This window comes from Ixodes scapularis, unplaced genomic scaffold (assembly GCF_016920785.2).
Source record: "Ixodes scapularis isolate PalLabHiFi unplaced genomic scaffold, ASM1692078v2 PGA_scaffold6__148_contigs__length_123643588, whole genome shotgun sequence".
Classification (NCBI taxonomy): Eukaryota; Metazoa; Arthropoda; class Arachnida; order Ixodida; family Ixodidae; genus Ixodes; species Ixodes scapularis.
In genome coordinates this window covers 52,352,698-52,371,010 of record NW_024609881.1, presented here as the reverse complement: position 1 = coordinate 52,371,010, position 18,313 = coordinate 52,352,698, and the positions used below count along the sequence as shown (strand labels likewise).

General features: G+C 43.9%; 1 protein-coding gene across 1 annotated transcript in view; it reads right to left on the bottom strand.

The window, feature by feature from the left end:
- The window catches only part of LOC8039620 (glutathione hydrolase-like YwrD proenzyme), a 259,339-nt gene extending 249,226 nt beyond the window's left edge, over positions 1 to 10,113 (bottom strand). The window contains exon 1 of the mRNA XM_042294763.1: positions 10,110 to 10,113. Within this exon, the coding sequence (XP_042150697.1) occupies positions 10,110 to 10,113 (4 nt within the window). The remainder of the gene's footprint in view (positions 1 to 10,109) is intronic.
- Between the last annotated feature and the right edge of the window lie 8,200 nt (positions 10,114 to 18,313).

Sequence of the window (18,313 nt, the reverse complement as noted above, 5' to 3'; positions counted from 1 at the left end):
TCTTATATAAAAAATAATTTGCAACTCATTTTCCTACGTGTTTTTTTTTAGCGTTGGTAGGTTATTTTTTGTCGTAAGTGTTTCTGGGTGAGTGTAGCCACTTGTATTTACCAAATACGAATAGGAGCAACTCTCTTTTTTTCTTTAAGAATCTCAATCTGTATAATTATTCTTTGTATTCTAGCTTGTTTATACATTACATAAATTCTGCCATACCAAGAAAAAAGAACAGATGGTCGGACAAGGCCTCAGGGCCGCTAAGTAAATGGAATAACACAATATATTTTTATAAAATTTCTCGAGAGGCGAGCAGTACAGCATACATTTAAAAGCACCTAAACAAGAAAGCAAATTAAAAGCAAAACATGTAAAAGTAAACAGATAAATAACCTCCAGCACTGCTAAAAGCAATACACAATTGTATTTTTCAGTTGTTGTCCTTGGCTACAATCAAACTTTTTTTTTGCAATATTATCCTGTATTTGTTTTACCGGAATACCAGATTTAATGGGTGTATGTAGATGACTGTATGTTTTAAAAGGGCGCTGAACCGAAATCTTGATTTTGCAAAATAAGGCCGCAGAAGTGTTGAACGGGACGCTACAAACTCCTAAAGCTCACTCGTATTCGGTGTCTCAAACGGATGGCAGTATTTTCGGAATAGATGGGCGCGATCAAAACGAGGACTCTGAAGTCACGATCCTCCGGGAGCGTTCAGAAGGAGGAAATGACTCAAATAATTCCTGGAGAAGGGGAACAAGAGGGACAAAGGACAAACACAAATATCCAAACACACCTTTGAATTTAATAGCATTTTAATCAAGGAGGGAAAGCGGCCTCGCTTCCCTCATCCTCTCTTTGGTTAACCAGCTCGACGGGACGAAGCGATGAGGAGAAGGAATGAGAATCGTAACTTCACATGTCAAGTCGGCCTCGTCAGCAGTGTTCAGTTGCGCATTTATTTTCCAACAATACGGCCATCCATTAGAGACACCGCTGTATAAGCGATGTTCTTGGTTTCTGCAGCGTCCTGCCTATCGCTCCAGCTTTGTTTTGTGAGCTCGAAAGTTCGGTTCAGTATCCCTTTAAACGGTAACTGTAAAGAAACAAAAATGTTTTTTTTAAACGCCTTATTGAGACAAGCAAGCCACAAAACAATTTTTTTGCGAAAAAAAAAAAATTGCAGCAATATTTATTGCGAAAGACTGATTGTAGTTTGCGGCTATTTCGTAGGTTTTAAATCGCGCCCCACAGAGGTGGTATTATCCGTCACGGCATGGGCTGCTATACCTCACGGAGTGACTGCTATACTTCACGGAGTGACGTGCGATAGCGACTCTCCTCATTGACTAAGATATTGATTGAGAGCTTAGATCTTGGGTGTGAAACCTTGGTGATACCTTGTAATTTCCTTTGGAGCGGCATATTTTTGTGTTTAAAGAATAACCCATGTAAAGGTAGTTATTATTCTCTACAAAAGGTTTACAAGACGGGCACTTCCGTTTGGATTTATATCATCAGAAACAAAAGCTTCGCCATTCGTTTCATGGCCGCCGAAGTCTCTACTCCCGCCTGTCTCGCATACTTCGACTAGTCGTTTGGCCGAAGTGATCAGTGTTTCGTGTTGACCCAGGTGCTCGAGTGAGACTACCTGAAGTGAAGTAGTGTATGGTTAGCAGCTGTCGCAGGTGCTAGTGATGGGAAGCGACGCGAGCTTTTGGCGTTCCTATAGCGCGGTGTATTACCTCAATTTCCTTTTTGCTTTCTCAAGGTGCTCCTTTTTTTTTTTTGCTTGCCCGTGCATTAGCCAATTTTTTGGAGATGTCAGCCCCTGTAAAGTGGCGCCGTTGTTCTGTAAGATGCTGCCAGATGAGTGATCGCGACAGCGAGTCTTCCAACAGCCATATCGACACCACAGATGACAAGCTGACTGCTATTTGGCTGGAGGCAATCGGGCGTTCTCGTAGCGACAAGCGTGTCCAGGTATCTTCTCGTCCTTTCGCTCCGGAGGCCTTAGAGAATCTCACCGGGTGCACCCAACGTTCACGACTGAAACACATCTGTTGCGTAAAAGCCTGGCTCAGCCAGGTCATTACGCAACACTTGTATGCAGAAGCCTTCGGACGTCTGAATTCTGCGTTAGCCGACAGACTTTTTTCTCGGCTTCCAAACCATTTTAAGTGAAGTTTGAATGTGTAATGCCCTGGTCCCTTCCTACCTGTAAGCTGTCAGCCCCCAATGACTAGTGGTATTCTATATAGAGCCGACAACAGTGCAAACGCACTATTATCGTAAATCTTGGCTTGCGGTTGCGCTTTTGTAGATCATCTCATTTGTTTTGCTGGAGAGACGCAAGCGACGGCCATAACAAAATCATCCGCATATTCCACACGCCTCGCAAAAGCTCTTCCCCAGTCACCTTGCGAAACGCGAGAAACACGGCGTCCGCACTGCCCTGACTTCCCAGTCTTTTACCCGCTCAAAGCAGCTTGTACCTGCTAGTATAGTATGTCTACTGAAACTGCAGCTTGAAACTAGGGGCAGTGCCAGAGAGAAAAAAGACAAAGTTGGGAAAGCTTGCTCGTTCTCCCTAATTTCTCATCTCGCAAGTGATTGTACCATAATAAATGCACTTACGCCTCTTACCCAAATAAAGAAAAACAATATGTCCACTACGTAAAAAAAGGTCACTGTTCATGCATCTGTGGGCACGTGGGACATCTTGTCCAAACTCATACACACCGCGATTTGGGCGCAACAAACTCGCACAAGATTTACAGGAAAATATCGGTGGTGAGTTAAGTTTCCCTGAAATTCTGTGTAACCGGTCGTTCGCAGCACCGAATCATCTACTCGAGCGGTGTGCGTCGTTGTGCAAACGCAATCCAACAACACGAACATAAAAACGGCGAATTTAGGACGACAATCCGTAGTTACTTGTTCAGTTGAAACTACGTAAGTTTGTTGATTTTACTCATGGTATGCGTCGGGAAAGTTGCACATTTTGAAACAAACCGAAGGACGATTTATTTTTAAAAACGTTCGCTATGTCCTCCAAGACCAGCTGGACCGGATCAGCTGACGACGACGGGATTGAGCCCGTTGAACTTAAACCCCACAACAACCAATTTACGCTCCGTGTTAGTGTGGGTGTCTACCCCCAAGCACCGCACCACACACCACGAACGTTTCAGATCTGTCGCAATGCCGTGTTGCACCAAACAGAACGAGGTCGCTGAAGTCAACGGAGCGCTGTCGCGAACCTTGGCTTGTGGTTGCGCACTCGTGTACCCTGTTACTCCCTTCGCTTTCAAAGCACAAATTACGATTACGAATGATACTTTCCGTTTTACGACATCACAGGGGCACTTTTCCGGTTACGTCTTCCCTACCTGTGCTCGCCAATGGCGGAGCATCTCGCGTCCCGTCAAACCAAAGCAATACCGGCTTCATGTTGGACGTGCGTTGCAGCAGGATTTTTTCCTACCAAACAAAAACAACGAAAGCAACTCGGCTCTAGCATCCAGCGTACATCGGTGTTGCGCCGTGGCCAAATTTTCTTCGTCAGCTCCAACTTAAAGATGACCTACAGACAGGGTGTCGAACCGGAACCGAACCGAACCGAAAACCGGAACTGAACCGTTATTTTTACCCGAACCGGAACTGAACCGAACCGAAATCTTCGTCGCCATCTTGGAACTGAACCGGAACCGAACCGAAAAAAATATATAACGGTAACCGCTTCAAAACGGTTCAAGGTATTTTTTTTTTCTTTTTTGTTAGTATCACAAAATGAATATATGGGAATAAAAAATTGGCAGCAGTATTTCCATCTATTGATCAAATTGTCATATACAGAATTGCAATAAATGATAAATTGTGGATTTTCGTTGCGCTTTTGTATTGGAACTATGATTAACTATGTGTTACGTTGCCACGTGACGTCATGGTATAGGTACATGCTGTCAAGTAATGTCACGTGACCCCGTGACGTCACGTGACTCACTGCGCCAACTTGATTTAATTTTAGGAAGCCACTAGATGTATTAAGCTTGTTTACAGCGTGACGTAACATGACATCACGATTTCGCACCGAGAGTCACGTGACACCGTGAAGTAAGCGATTTTCAAAACCCCGAGTCGAGTGCTCGGGTTCATGACAATCAGCACCGCCAAACATTCTGGTAACTGCTGGCGTTCAATTAAATATGTTAATAGCTCAACTCTAACATTTTCTGAAGCTCCAGCCCAAGCTTTTGCTTTTAAAACCCTAACGCTTGACTATGATTAACACTGAAGGGTCTATAATTAGCGTCAGATCACGTGGCCGCTTTTTCAAATTGCGAGTTGAAGAGCGGATCGACAGCTGTCTCTTTTCTTTATTTTCTCTGTATCTGTTATTGTACTGAGGGGAAAACTAATGGATATTTTCACAGGTCATCAATGTCAGGGGTTCCTTCTTAACAGTATTTACTGAAAGTACAAAAAAAGTTGCACGACCAATTTTACATTATTGAGGCACCCAAACATTTTTACGTTGTTGCTGAACTGCATCCGAAAGATGTCCCCGAGAATAGAACTATTAAAATGACTAAATGCGACTTATTAATATGACGTTACATATAGAACTACATGTGTGTACGAAAAAGATACTTAAAAGACAAAAAAAAAAAGATTTTAGTGGCTTGGAGGTACAGCCGAACGTTGGCAACCGCTCTAAGTCACACACGAGAGTCGTTCTCAAGTTATTGCACAAGTTTCGACCACCTCTTTATTTTGCATAAAGGAACCATAAAAATATTTTTATATATTCGCTAAATACTACTTAGAATCCCTCCCTAACGTGAATAACTGAATAAACTTGGCTTTGCTCTTTTTTCTAGGCAATTGCAGTCGCCGAAAAATTAGAGAAATATGAGCATCATTCATCTCTTTAGCTCGGAGCCAGAAGCGGCCACGTTGCCTGGTGCTTATCCTATGCCGCCAACTAGAGCCACATAATGAGCTGCGCTTAGAGTATGGGCACTCCGCTCCCCGACATTGTTGTGGGCGCCGCCATTTCGGTGCTTGTTCAGAGCAGACGCAACTGCCGATCGTCATGATTCAAAGGTGTGACTTCCTCAGCATTAGGTTCGGTGTTAGGAAGCTCGCGTAATATTGCTTTTCTTTGTCGCAAACTGTTTAAACATTTTGGGAGAACGGAAAAGCGTTCCCTGTGATTTCAGACAAAGCTTCAGATAACTGGCAACCATGATTCGGACCGGTTCATAACCGGCAACCATGATCGGACCGGTTCAAACCGGTTCGAACCGGTTCGGACCGGTTTGAACCGTTATTTTTTGCTCCCCGGAACTGAACCGGAACCGAACCGAAAGCCGTGAACCCGAACCGTAACCGAACCGATAAAGATTTCGGTTCGACACTCTGCCTACAGATGATGCAGCACTGGTACGAAGTTTTCATTAAGCGGCCAGCACGGGTCACCGTAAATTCGGAGGAGGTTTCATAGGAAGCTGTAGCGCTTGGTACCTCTCACAATTCCCGCCCCCCCTTTCCCCCCCCCCCCCCCCCCCCCTCCAGATCTGGCATACCTGTATCTTCAAAGAGACGCACCGGAAGTCGACACGCTGAGTACGTCGTTCACCTCCGCAGCCAAGTCAATCCAAGAGCGAGAAGCGGGGCGTACTTCTCCTCTGCGCGGGTCGAAAGAGCGGGAGTTCCAAATGTGTAGAGGTTGGGACTCCGACTGAATTAAATCCTGCGGCGTAAATCTTGCTATCTTTTTTTTTTTGCGGAAGATTTGTTTTGGCACATGAGTGTCTCAATTAGGCTGTTTAAAATGACACTTTTTTTTCTTTGTAGTTACCCTTTAAGAAAGCTTGAAATTTTATATGCAAGGTGGTGGTAGTGGGAACCTTTATTTCACTTTTTTGCATTAAGAAATGCTGCGGTGAAAGGGTTTAGAGTACACGGGCGGGGGACAGGGGGCCTCTATTCTTATACGGTGGCCCGGTTGGTGCGACGGCGTCAGAGGATGGGTTCACGGGATAGGGTAGGTTCACGCTTTGTCTTTTGTCTGTGCTCAGTGGTGGAAAGCTGAGTGCCTTGAAGTCGCGTGTCGACAGAAGGAGCTGCAGGGTCCTGGATGTACGCGAGCAGGGATCGCCAGAGCTCGATAGCAATCACTTTGGGGGAGAAGGGGTACAGGCATGCCTAGGCATGCAGCGAGGTAGGTCTGAAACCCTGCTGGATGGTAGCCAGGGTGCGGGTCTGGGACTCTGAGTATAGCGGGCAGACCCAGAGCACGTGCTCCAGATCAGCGTTTTTATGGCACAGTTAGCATGCACCAGGAGGGGTGGTGGTTGGAGCACCACGGCACTTTCCGTGGTGGCTGCTGGTGGGCTGACCGGACCGCTGTAGCAGGTAAGGGGTGAGGATGGTCCCAGTCTGAATTTGGCGGAGCGCGACAAGGTGCCAGCGAGAGGAGAGTTGAAAACGAGGGAAGAGTGAAAGGAGGGGATTGGCGGTAGCCAAGAGGTGGGCTCTGCGGTAGTGCCGTGCCTTGAATATGTCTTTCGCTCGCTCGGGCGGTAGCGCGCGGGACTTTACTTCTTCGTGAGGAAGGCAGAGTGTGCCTTCGGATCTTGCTGTGGCCAGCACAGATAGTAAGAGCGCGCGGGTGAGGTGGTGAGTTTGTTCGTTGCCCGGTATTCCGGAGTGTCCGGGTACCCAGAGTATTGCGAAGCTGTGACCGGGAGCACATAAGCGTTGCACGGAGAGTCTGAGCTGCTGAACAGCAACGATGGTGCGGCGAGCAACCGCACAATCACGGTGTTTTTGAGTCCATGTTAGTCCTAAGTTGTAAGTGCATACATTCCATTACGAGTGTTATAATGGTGGTCGGGTCTAGAGCAGACTGGGCGATATGCTGGATTTTGACGTCTAAAATCCTGGAAAACGTAGAGTGCAAGCCTGTGAATGTATAGTTTATCAAATTTCAGTAATATATATTATATATGGGTCTGAAATGACTGATGCATTGTCAAGTTTGGACCTAATACATTTTTATTATGCAAGACGCTTCATGTTACTAAGGACGTATTTGTGTTTACGCCTTAGAAAACACAGTGTACAGAGTGCTGCGGAACAAATATTCGAGCTACGTGTTGACCATGTTGAAACTATAGTAATGGTGACGCCTTAATATGCATAGCTACCAACTTTTGGAAAAGAACAGTTCAGTAAGCGGTACGCAAGTGAGCTTATATTTCTTTTCCTTGTAGTTCTCGAAACCGCAGTCTTCTCGGTATTCAAGTTCAAGTCCCAATTTTCACATTATTTTTCAATTTTGAGGATAGATTCTTGAAGTGCAACCTGATTGTTAGCAGAGTAAATGTCTTTAAATATAACACAGTTGTCTGAGAGCAATCATATCGAAACCGACTGCGGCACTATTTCAGAGGGATCATTAACGTATATCAGGAAACGCAAATCTTCTAACACACTCCCTCGAGATACACCATATGTGACAGCAAGAACCTCGGCCACATGACCATTAACATCAATTACCTGAGTTATTTTTCTTAAATATACTGCTATTCAAATAGCTTAACAAAGCAAGCCTAAACGATCTAGCTTATATAGCAGTTTTCCATGTGGTACCTTGACAAAGTTCTGAAAAAATTTGAGAAAATTGCATCAACTTGCTCTGAGTCACCGAGTGTCCAGGAAAACTTATGAGCTGTCGTTATGAGTTGGGTGACGGTAGGCATTCCCATGCTAAATTTATGCCACTTAGGTGATAAGATATCATTTTAAGTTTAAACAATGAACACTTTTAATATAGCCGGTCACAACGTGTTCTTGTAACTTGCAACAACTACAAGTCGCTGATTTTGGCCGATAGTTTGACACTACAAATATATCTTCTTCTTTGTGAATCGGTATCAATTAGTCTTTGTTCCCGTCGTTAGGCACTCCGGCGTTGAGCAACGAAACTTGAAATATTGTAGCTAAAAAAGTTGCCAATTCCTCGGCGTAGCACATTAAAAAGAGCAATGGCGAGACCATCCGGATCAGGGCTCTTCTTAACGTTCAGCTTACGTAGCTTGGTCAAAACCCCTTCCGTCTAAATGGACAAAACTTCGTTACAACTGACAGTTTGGTTTTGTGCCTTGCGGTAATTTTTTCATTAAATATACTTTGAAATTTCCGATTGAAAGCGTTTTCTATTTCCTATCCTCGTTTTCAAACTTCTCATCAATGTTTAGTTTTTCCGGCAACTCCATTCTTTGTCCAAGATAACGCCAAACGTTTTGCGGATCACTTTTAATACATTTAGGAACCGTTACCTCAAAATATTTTGTTTTTGCGAGATTTACCCTCACCACCTGTTGAAGTGTTATGGTGCCTTCTACATCGCTTTGTCTTGCGCTTAATTTAAATAACTCCCCAAATAACCAAAAAGTCTTGGTGATTCTTTCGTACTTTCCTGGAAGGGACAAAATGTCGAATAGAAACTTTTATAGCATCTTTAAACGTTTCCCATAAACTACAAACATTATCCTCAGAGGTAACATTTAATTCACCCTGAAGGTAACCGATAATGTTTTCGTCATTACCTCTTTCAAATTCTTCAACATTTACAGCTTATCGGTTCCTGGTGCGTCTAATCTGTTTAGCAGTTCAACAAAAAGACAACAGGCGATGAGCTGAAATACCGAGTTTAACACTAAGCAAACCATCAGAGAATATTTGAAGAACAAAAATGAAGGCCTAAATAACAAACTCAATAGTGCGCTCTTGAACATTTTGGTCGACGTTTAAGGCTAAAAATTATATCCAACATAATAACATTCCTGCTGGATGCTTCGTACGCCAGCTCTTTCCAATCTAAATGGGGTAAATAAACGGCGCCCGTTATAATCACATTTTTCCAATACTAGGCCAGCTGACGGTCATATGGCTATTAAGAAACAGATCTCTCGCGTTTGAAACTCGATATACAGCAAATACTAAGAGATTAAGCTTCTATAATGAAACTCTCAAAAACTGACTTTCAGGGCTCTGAATCTGATCAAGTACTCTTACATTAATATGAGATTTTGCAATGACCACTACGCCTTCATCACAAAAGTCACAATCGTGTCTGTACAAATGATAACCGAGCGGAACAATTTCATCGTCACGAATTATGTCATGTAACCAAGTTTCTGTTAGTTGCACTGACTGGGGATCGTGAGAAAAGAGCATATTTCAAGCCATTCAGCTAGAATGGCACGTAGATGTCATCGTTTTCTTCCACCTGACTTTAATTATCTTTCATTTTCGCAACATTTCAATAAACTAATTACAGTTCACCGGGCGAATAACTTAAAGTTCTGAAGTCCGGCGAACACATAAACTAGTTAGGTTTCCGAGGTTTCATCATAAGTGTGTTTCCTGTGGTATTATGTTCGTACGAGTGCCTGAAGTATTAACGTACTTACTCCGCCGCCACCAAGTAATAAAATCATGTTAGTTGCCTTAATCCTGAACTGAGGGGGCTGCAAGGGGGTTTGAGAAAAACCAACACAAAATTCCGAATTGACGCCCACCGCCGCTGAACAAATAAATTAGAAAGGAATACAAGTTTGGCCACGTTTCCTGCTTTGCGATTTTTTCGTCGACGTTCTTATCGGCCTATGCCGCAATACCATTGACTGCGGCAAAATTTGCGAAAAGTGAACAAAGGTACAACCGACAAATACACCTGCAATTGCGTCGTTGCGGATCACAAAACTTACCAAAAATTTAAAATGATTTTAACATATCAACTGAATTTTCCGATGGCCTCGACAATGCTTGATTCTTATATAAAATATACACTCGACGGCGGTGACGACAGGAGCCTCGGGAACACGCGCTCACACAGAGGAAAGGGAAGCGCCGGACGCAAGCTAGCGCAAGCAATCGAACATGTGTAAAATAGGCGTCGCACCACACATAAACAACGACCGGAAGCCTTTACATATGCCATTACGTACCAGCAGACTTAAATTCGCACCAGAAAAGGTAAGAAATTGACTTCCGCCAATCACCTCTAAAGAGGGGATGGAGAATTCACTTACCCATAGTGTACAGTCGACAATGACCGCATCTCAGGAGCGGAGAAGAAGTTGACAAAAAAGCAGATTCCATGAGGTAGCCAATGTATTCCGATTCTCCAGATGTCCTTGTTTGCTTCAGCTGCCATGGCGGCCGTCAGGAACGCAAACCATAAAGGTGATCTTGCAAAAGAACCGAGTACCCCAAGCGCCACCACTTCTATTTTGGCAGCGCGAGCACACCTAAGCTATCGGTCCAACGAAGAAGGACCCGTGGAAGCCGAGATCACGAGTGGCCGCATGATCATAGTTTCAGAATTCGTTTAAATCACCCAATATTTTATATTCCTTGTCTCCCATTTCTTTGTTTTTAAAATACAAATGCTTGCGTAAAATAGTACGATAAGGTTCTTATTTTAGTTTATCGCGCTTTGTGTAGATTGCTGTGTAGGGGTTGAACGGTTGCCATCGAAGTAAACTCGAATTACTGTTGTGGCTTTCAGTTTGGGCCAATGAACATATAGTGTCGACGATAATAGTTTAAAGGTGATAGCGACTGCCGTTGTAACCTACTTTTATCCGTTACTCCGGTTTAGAGAGAGGGGACATTTTATTGTTCTCACCTTTGCCCGGTGCCCGGTTCGAGTCACTACTGTTCCCCCAGCACAGCACGGACGTGCTGAACCAGTAGGGGCAGTAGTGCACCAACGAGTTGGGGAGGGGGAGCGAACCAGCCTGCCCAGTCGGGGGTCGCGAGGAGGCGAAGAGAGTGGAGAGGAGGGAAGTGAGGGAGGATTGGGTTTGGAGACAATGCCAGAGCATGTGTACAATGGAGGGGTAGTCCTGGCAGTGAGGACATGAGGGGAATCCAAAGCGGCCGTGCATGTAATGTATAAAATGAGGGAAGAGAAGAATCCGGTTTAGGAGTCTCACTATAGGTTACCGAGTCTACAGCTTGACGGAAAAATCGAAGCCTGACTAGGAGAAAATTACTGCTATAAGCAAGTGACAGCAAAAGGCTTCACGGAGGTAATGTTGTATGGCAAGTTTATTGTGTTATGGCACCGACAAGTGTGGCCGATGTTTATCACGTGGTGTCAAAACGGGACTCTAGTCCGTGAGAGCCTACGGCGTATTCTAATAGCAAGAATTTGGTCAGGAACTACCATAATGGGATGCGAGTTCTTTTTTTACAAGCATACTCATTCACAATAAAGTGGAAATTTGGCCAGTTGGTTCATTGGAAACAAAAAGCGTCGAAAAAATACAGGGACACAGACGAAGGGAAACAGGACAAGGCGCACTCTCAACTGCAGCTTATCAAAAATTCACACGTTATATAGCCACAAAAACCCTGTTTCCTCTATCTGCTCAGCCCGCGTTTCAAAACTTCAAACTCATTTGCAGATAAAGATAGGGACGTGTCCACTTATATATTTCCTCTCCCTGATCCTAGTTTCAGATGCCAATAGCATTAGCAAATAGCATTTGAAATTAGGACCAGAGAGAAGAAATGTATAAGTGACACGTCCGTATCTTTATCTACAAATGAGTTTGCATTTTTGAAACGCGAGCTGAGCAGATAGCATAAACAGGGTTTTTGTGGCTATATAACGTGTGAATTTTCAACAAACTTCAGTTGACCGTGCGCCTTGTCCTGCTTCCCTTCGTCTGTGTGCCTGTATTTTTTCGGCGCATTTGTTCGTTTGTTCACTCATTCAGTCTTAGTTTTTTGCCACAAATTCAAACACGCTTGAGGTATAAGTAATGGATATGTTTGTATTTTAAAACAGGAAGTTATTCAGCACCAATGGGCGTCTCCTGCCGTTGGCAACGAGAGATATTGCCACTGCAGCACGAATTCTAGCATGGGGTTTTTTAACGCACATTTTAAAATAGTGATACATGATCGCACGCTGGTATTATGCTCATCCAGGTCGAAATGTCCAGGGTTGGAGATTGAGCACAGGGTACCTGAGTTCTGTAGCGCGAGCAGATCTTTTGCGTGCTCCGAGCGGCGGCGTGTTAACAGTCACGGTCATCGATTTCCCTTTTATGCTGGTCTTGTCCACAAACGAAACAACAACAAAAAAAAAATCAGGAGCCGCTAAAAATAGGCGAGGCTTAAAATGTTATTTTCTTCGAGGAACGAACTACACTGAAATAAACCTTTTCACCATTTGGAAACGGGTTATTTCCAACCGTAATATGGTAATTCTGAATGAGACTGTTTTCGCAATGGCAGAATAATGCATAATGTTTGCTCTCCTTAAACATACGTCCTCTATTTTTCGCAATAACTCACAAAACCGCTTTTGTTGGTCTGAAATATCCCGGCAAAGATGAATAGAAATATCAAGATAAAAAAAAAAACGTGATTAAGATGTGGAAATTGCATACATTATTAAACACGGCGTTTTCAATCGATAATCAACACGAATTTAGAAAACCACACTGACTTTCGAAGGCTCACTCGAAAATGCGATCCGTCCATTGTGTCTTCGCGTTTAGTTTGCTGTTGTCAAATATACAAAATGAAATAATTCGTGGATTCGTATCTCCAGACAACCCACAATTCTAGCACCCGTGATGCTCCGAAGGCGACTGCGTTATTTTTATGTAAGGAATTTACTAAATAAAAAAGTATTACATCAGTTAACGCTTCATGTTTTAGCTTCGTGCAAACATCAATAACAATTGTTATCGTGGCCTGCAAAGCACCACAAAAAGAGAGAAAGGAAATAAGATGGCACTGGAAAGGTACACAGCCTTAGACAAGATTGAGGAAAGGACAAAAAATATTCAGAAACAAAAATGATAAACATTGAATTCAGTGTACATACAAACAGTTTCGACTTTGGGAAGAATCGGAAAAAAAATTGTATGCATGACCGAAAACCTATATTTTAACATAGTTAAGTTGGTTAAGCACTCGCCTTACACTCGTCTGAGACGGAATAAGGCTAGCCTTTGCAGTAATTTAGGGCGTTTTCTTTTTTTTTTATTTTTACCAAGGAACGGGTGTATCATCTATAAGGTTGATCCAGCCAATTGACCTGTTGTGCTTGATTCCACACCAGGTATCACTTTAAACTTTGATTTGTATGCATAATGTATACCTATGAAACATTAATTTCTACATTTTTAATAAATGGATATCACGTTCGTGACACTAGCCCGCCCCAATAGAGCATTTGAATGACTTTTATAAAAGTCTTGTCGTCTCTCTTTTTGTTTTTGGCTGTGTTTACAAAGTAAGGCTCATTATATATGGAAGGGAACCTTCGTAGCTGGAACTAAAGGACGCAATTAACCAATCGGTTGTGTACGGGATATTTTATTTAGAGTGACCGATCACAGCTGATGGAATACACTGAACTCAATTTAAACGTTTTTTGTTGTCTTATTAAATTATATGATTGTTTTTAAAACAAAATTTGCAAAGTTGCACGATGTTGTACATCTGATAGAATGGTTGGTCACACATGGACCTAGCTTGGTCTTCATTCATAGAAAACACACCTCATGCTTAAAAGCGAGAAACTCGTTTGAGAGAACAAAAGTGTGACACCACTTATGCGTCTCATGTGAATCGGTCGCACCGTATACCCGAAACCAAACTTACGGTGAGTTCCCCCCGCAGATATGGAGCGCGCAAAAAACGTCATTTTTGAAGTGCGCATCTTTTGCTCATCTTTATGTGGCAGACCCGGCTGTAGTTTGTCATCGTCCGCAGCTACCAGATTTATGGCCGCACTCGCCCCGTGGAGCGCTCTAATACCGCCGAAGTTTTTCTGTGAAAATCTGGGGACCTTGATGGATGTCTACAGAGGCGCCTTACGTGAGTTTCTTTCACTCGGCGGTGCGCATTCGAGTTGCTGTCGCTGAACCTAGCCGGACCTTTCGAGTTACATCTGTCCGGTTCCGTCGGTTCTTTTACACGGAGTTAAAACGGCTCGAACGCTCGTGCCTCAAGTGGATCGGGGGTGCGGAGCCTAGACTGGGTCTTGGCAAATCGTGTGCAATGACCTGAACTGAAGAACGAGAAAAGGAACGGCATCAGAAGAAGGTAGCAGGCGCAAGTTTGGGCGCGTTTATTTTGCCGCAACTGATTGTTCTCCACTACATGCCACCTGGGTTTTCCCATGCCATAAAGTAAGAACAGACTAGTATACGACCGTGCAAGCGATAGTTCGCTCTCCTTTTGTGTTTACTAAAGTCTTACCAAAAATCTGAGCTACACCGTTGGCGATCGGTATGTGTGCCGCGCCGCTCCGCCAAACTTTATGGGACAGTGGCCAATTCAGACGTCTTCCTTTTAATTTCTGACAGGGACACCGCAAATGCGCCCGACGTGTGTCGCACGCACGGTCGCGTGTTGCTTCCGCAGCAGGACAGCGACAGTAGATATAGGTCGTCAGAGATTTCAGTCGGCTCGAAACGTTCGAGCTTAGACAAGTTCGACCAGCGGCCATTTTGAACGACACACTTTCTCCAGCAGGTCGCTTCAAAAAGTTTATTTCATCTTCCGCTCGTCAAGTCGGAGCGCGTCTCACGGAGCGACTTTTCGCCTCTCTCGCGAATTTTAGAAACCCTTCCAGATCTACAAGTGGGATTAACCATTAGCTTGTCGAACGCGCTCGAGTAGTGTACCTTTGTACCACTCTTATGTCATAGCTGCCACAATCTCGGCGAAGGAGGAAAGTGGAGACTGCAAAAGCTCCTAGAATTTTGTTCACCCTCAGGGATGCGTCAGCTCGTAACGAAATTTCGCGGCCCCTTTCCCGGAGCTGATTGCCAATAAATATCCCTGCGTTGAGTTACGCCCTTAACTTTCCTGTGTCATACCTTCCTATGAATTTTTGCATCGCTTACAAGCCGGGCAAACAATGCTGAGTCACTGAGCTGTGATACATGCGCAGTGTCTGATACACTGCAGATGCCGGCAACAGTTCATGCTCACAGGGCGTTCCATAGCCCAGCAGACGAAGATGGGAGCGCTGGGAAAGCCTGAACAAAAAAAAAAAAAAAAAAAAAAAACACGACAGATAGACAGTGTTGTAGGCGTTACTAAAAAAGAAAAGTGACAAAATAAGAATTACTTGTTACTTGCAAACTAAAGGAAGCCGTTACCGACCTACTTTACCTCAAATAAAAGGAACGCGTTAACTTACCGACAGAAGGTAACGCGCATGCTTTTGCGTATGTTTTATTTATAAATTGACGGTAACAGCTCTTTTCTGTTTATTTTCTAAGGCAGGATATTTTTTCATTATGGGTCCAAGGGCGTAAACATTGGGCTTTTTGTAAAGTCTGACTTTTTGCGCGGGGAAAAGTCACGCAAACTTTTGAAGGCATGTGGAATTAGTGCTATAATTAATGACTTGACACCTATAGACCGACACGCGGCCCTGACGTCACACAGCTGCGGTGGCGCTGTCGACGGCACTGTGCATGCGCAGACGCTTCAGTTCACGCGAACTCGGTTTCTGCGCACGCGCAGTGCCCACACATGGCGTGGGCAAACGCGGGCTTGTTTGTAAACAGCGTGCCGGTCTATAGAACTTTGCAAAAATCACCTTCTGCGCACTGCCATTTTTGTCTGCTGGGCTTTGGTACGCCTTTTGAGCATGAGCTGTTATCCAATGTGCGCTATATCGGGCGCTCGGCATTCGTCAACAGCTCAGTGATTCAGCATTTCTCGCCCGAGTGATAAGCAGTGCAAAGATTTCTTTAAGTGTTGGGTTCAGAAGTCGAACTTAGACTTTTAATATTGCTCCGTAAATTTGTTTCTCGTTCAAAATACATAAACTAATTTAACAGTTATATACAGGATATATAACAAAACTTGTATTGGCGCCTGCAGTCACGAACACCTTTTGCTAGTTTACTTAGTTTTTGTTTGTCGTATTTAACAAAACGTGTTTCGGGTGAGTCTGGTTCGAAACTTTAGAAATTATGTCTCCGCTCAAGAAAATGCAACTAAAGCAAATACAAAATCTAGACGCAGTAATTACCAACGTTGTAATGATGCTAAAAATGCACGCAAACGCTGTAAGAATTGAATATTTCTTTAAAATCTAGCCTCTAACGAGTTGCTCTTTTTCTAGACCGCAAATGCAGGAATCTAACGTCCTCTTTCTGGAAATACCGTAAGTTAGTCATCAAGTTAAAATGACGCACTTTACCCAGACTTGGGAAGTAGTCTGTTAAAAGTAACGGAATACTTGTAATATGTTACTTTTCAAGTAATTTTGTAATTTCCAAGTTACTTTTTTTGCGAATTCGTTACTAATATTGCTAACTAATTACATCAATTACTCGTTACTTTAGAAAAAATCAATATAATACGAAAATCTGAGCAATACGAGCAGGCCCATTCAGCAGCGTGAAGATAGCAATTCCAACAAAATAGAAAACATTCTGAGGAGAATAACCGAAAAGAAAACACAATTGTTTTGTATGACCGATCACTAGACCTACTACAAAAACGTGCAATGCGTCTATAAATAGGCCAAAACAAAGATAAAAAACCGTCGAGTAGGAGTTGTCTTCTTGATCTCCTAGCGGAGGTAGACCCTGCTACTGAGCATGCGCACCGCTAACTTTGTCTGCAAAATTCCAGAGACCATTTCCGGTCGCCGTAAGTTAGCCGGATGGCGGGTGTGGTTACACCTTTCGCTCTCTTGTGAGCCTACAGGTGGAAGGAGTGTACCTACATTTTTTTTATACTTAAATACAATATTTCATTTTTACAAGGACCACAATAATACGAACGTATGAAAAATGGAGTGTAGTGTTGCAGATCATTTTTGGAAACATCACGATCGTTTTAATTATTTCTTGATAAGTGTGCAGGGAAAAGTAACATGAAAGTAATTAGTAATGCAACGAGTAAGGGAATCCGTTACTCTCCGGTGAAAATAATTTGTCACAGTAATCCATCACATCTGAGGGTCGATAATTTGTAATTCTAATCCATTACATTCTTCAAGGATGGGGCACAAGTCTGACTTTACCTCATTAATTCACGGTGGTAATGTGAATGACATTTCACGAGTACAACGACCAACATGCATAAAAAAAACATTTCGCCGAAACAACGGGGCCTCCTTCAGTTATTCAAGCAGCCCTACAACTTGCCAGCCAATGTCACCCGTTCAAAAAAAAATGTCACGAGTCATGGGGGTTGTAGGCACGAGCGCGTAGCCCGATGTGCCACAAAAGAGAGCTGTTGCACATTCCGAGAGCATGTCTTAGAGCCAACTTTACTTCATTTTACTATAAGTTCGATCGTAGCCGGAGTGACGGTTCAATGAAGCCAATCAAGCAGCCAGACAAGTTCATGGCCATGGCCATGTTGTCGTGGCCCGCTACAATGATCACGACCAGGGGCCCTAAACTCGTCAAACACCAAGTTGGAGCCGAAGTTGACGGAGCGCATCCATTGGACAATCACGACGATAACTTCGCGTTTTTGTCGCGGACTCTCAATTGCTGCGCTCCGTGAACGTTCGGCTCCAACTTTGTGTTCGACGAGTTTGGGGGCCCAGGATAAAGCGCAGATCGTGGGGCATCGCGCTTGGTTGGGTTAGATGATGATGGGAAATGCAGAAAGTTGATAAGCGCCATTACGATGCACTTTTGAACCTGCAGCGTCCCACCAGTCGAAACCGAGAAGAATATCGCATCACAACCCGCAACATAAAACGACAGTGAGCTGTGACAGCTATCTGACTAAACCATAAGTCATGACAAAAACAAACAAAAAAAAGGGCGGCAACCTACTGTATTCGGTGACAACCTTTCTTGGCAATGCAGTAGAGAGTACAGGCACGTGTTCCCTCTCCCACTTTTGGAGCTCATTAAAGCTGTGCGCGCGCTCTCCTCCTCTCCACTACATTTCCAGGAAAATGTCGCCGTGTTTAAAGGCACCAAAAATCCCGTTGTGCGCACGCGCAAAGAAAAAAAAGAGTAATTTCTTTTGTTACGCCTTTCGAGTATTCACCTTCTTTTCATACTCAAACTGCAGCTTCACACGCTGACATCTCCGGTCGTGCCGTCGTCAGGAAAGATTCTACAGACCATGGCATCGAACAGCGCGGCAACGGGAGGTGGAAAGTTGTACCGCAGCATTACGCTAGTAGACGAGACCTCGCTGTCTGTCCGCGTCGTCAACAAATTGCTCGAGAGCAAGATGCTCGGACTGGACGCCGAGGGCCTCGCAG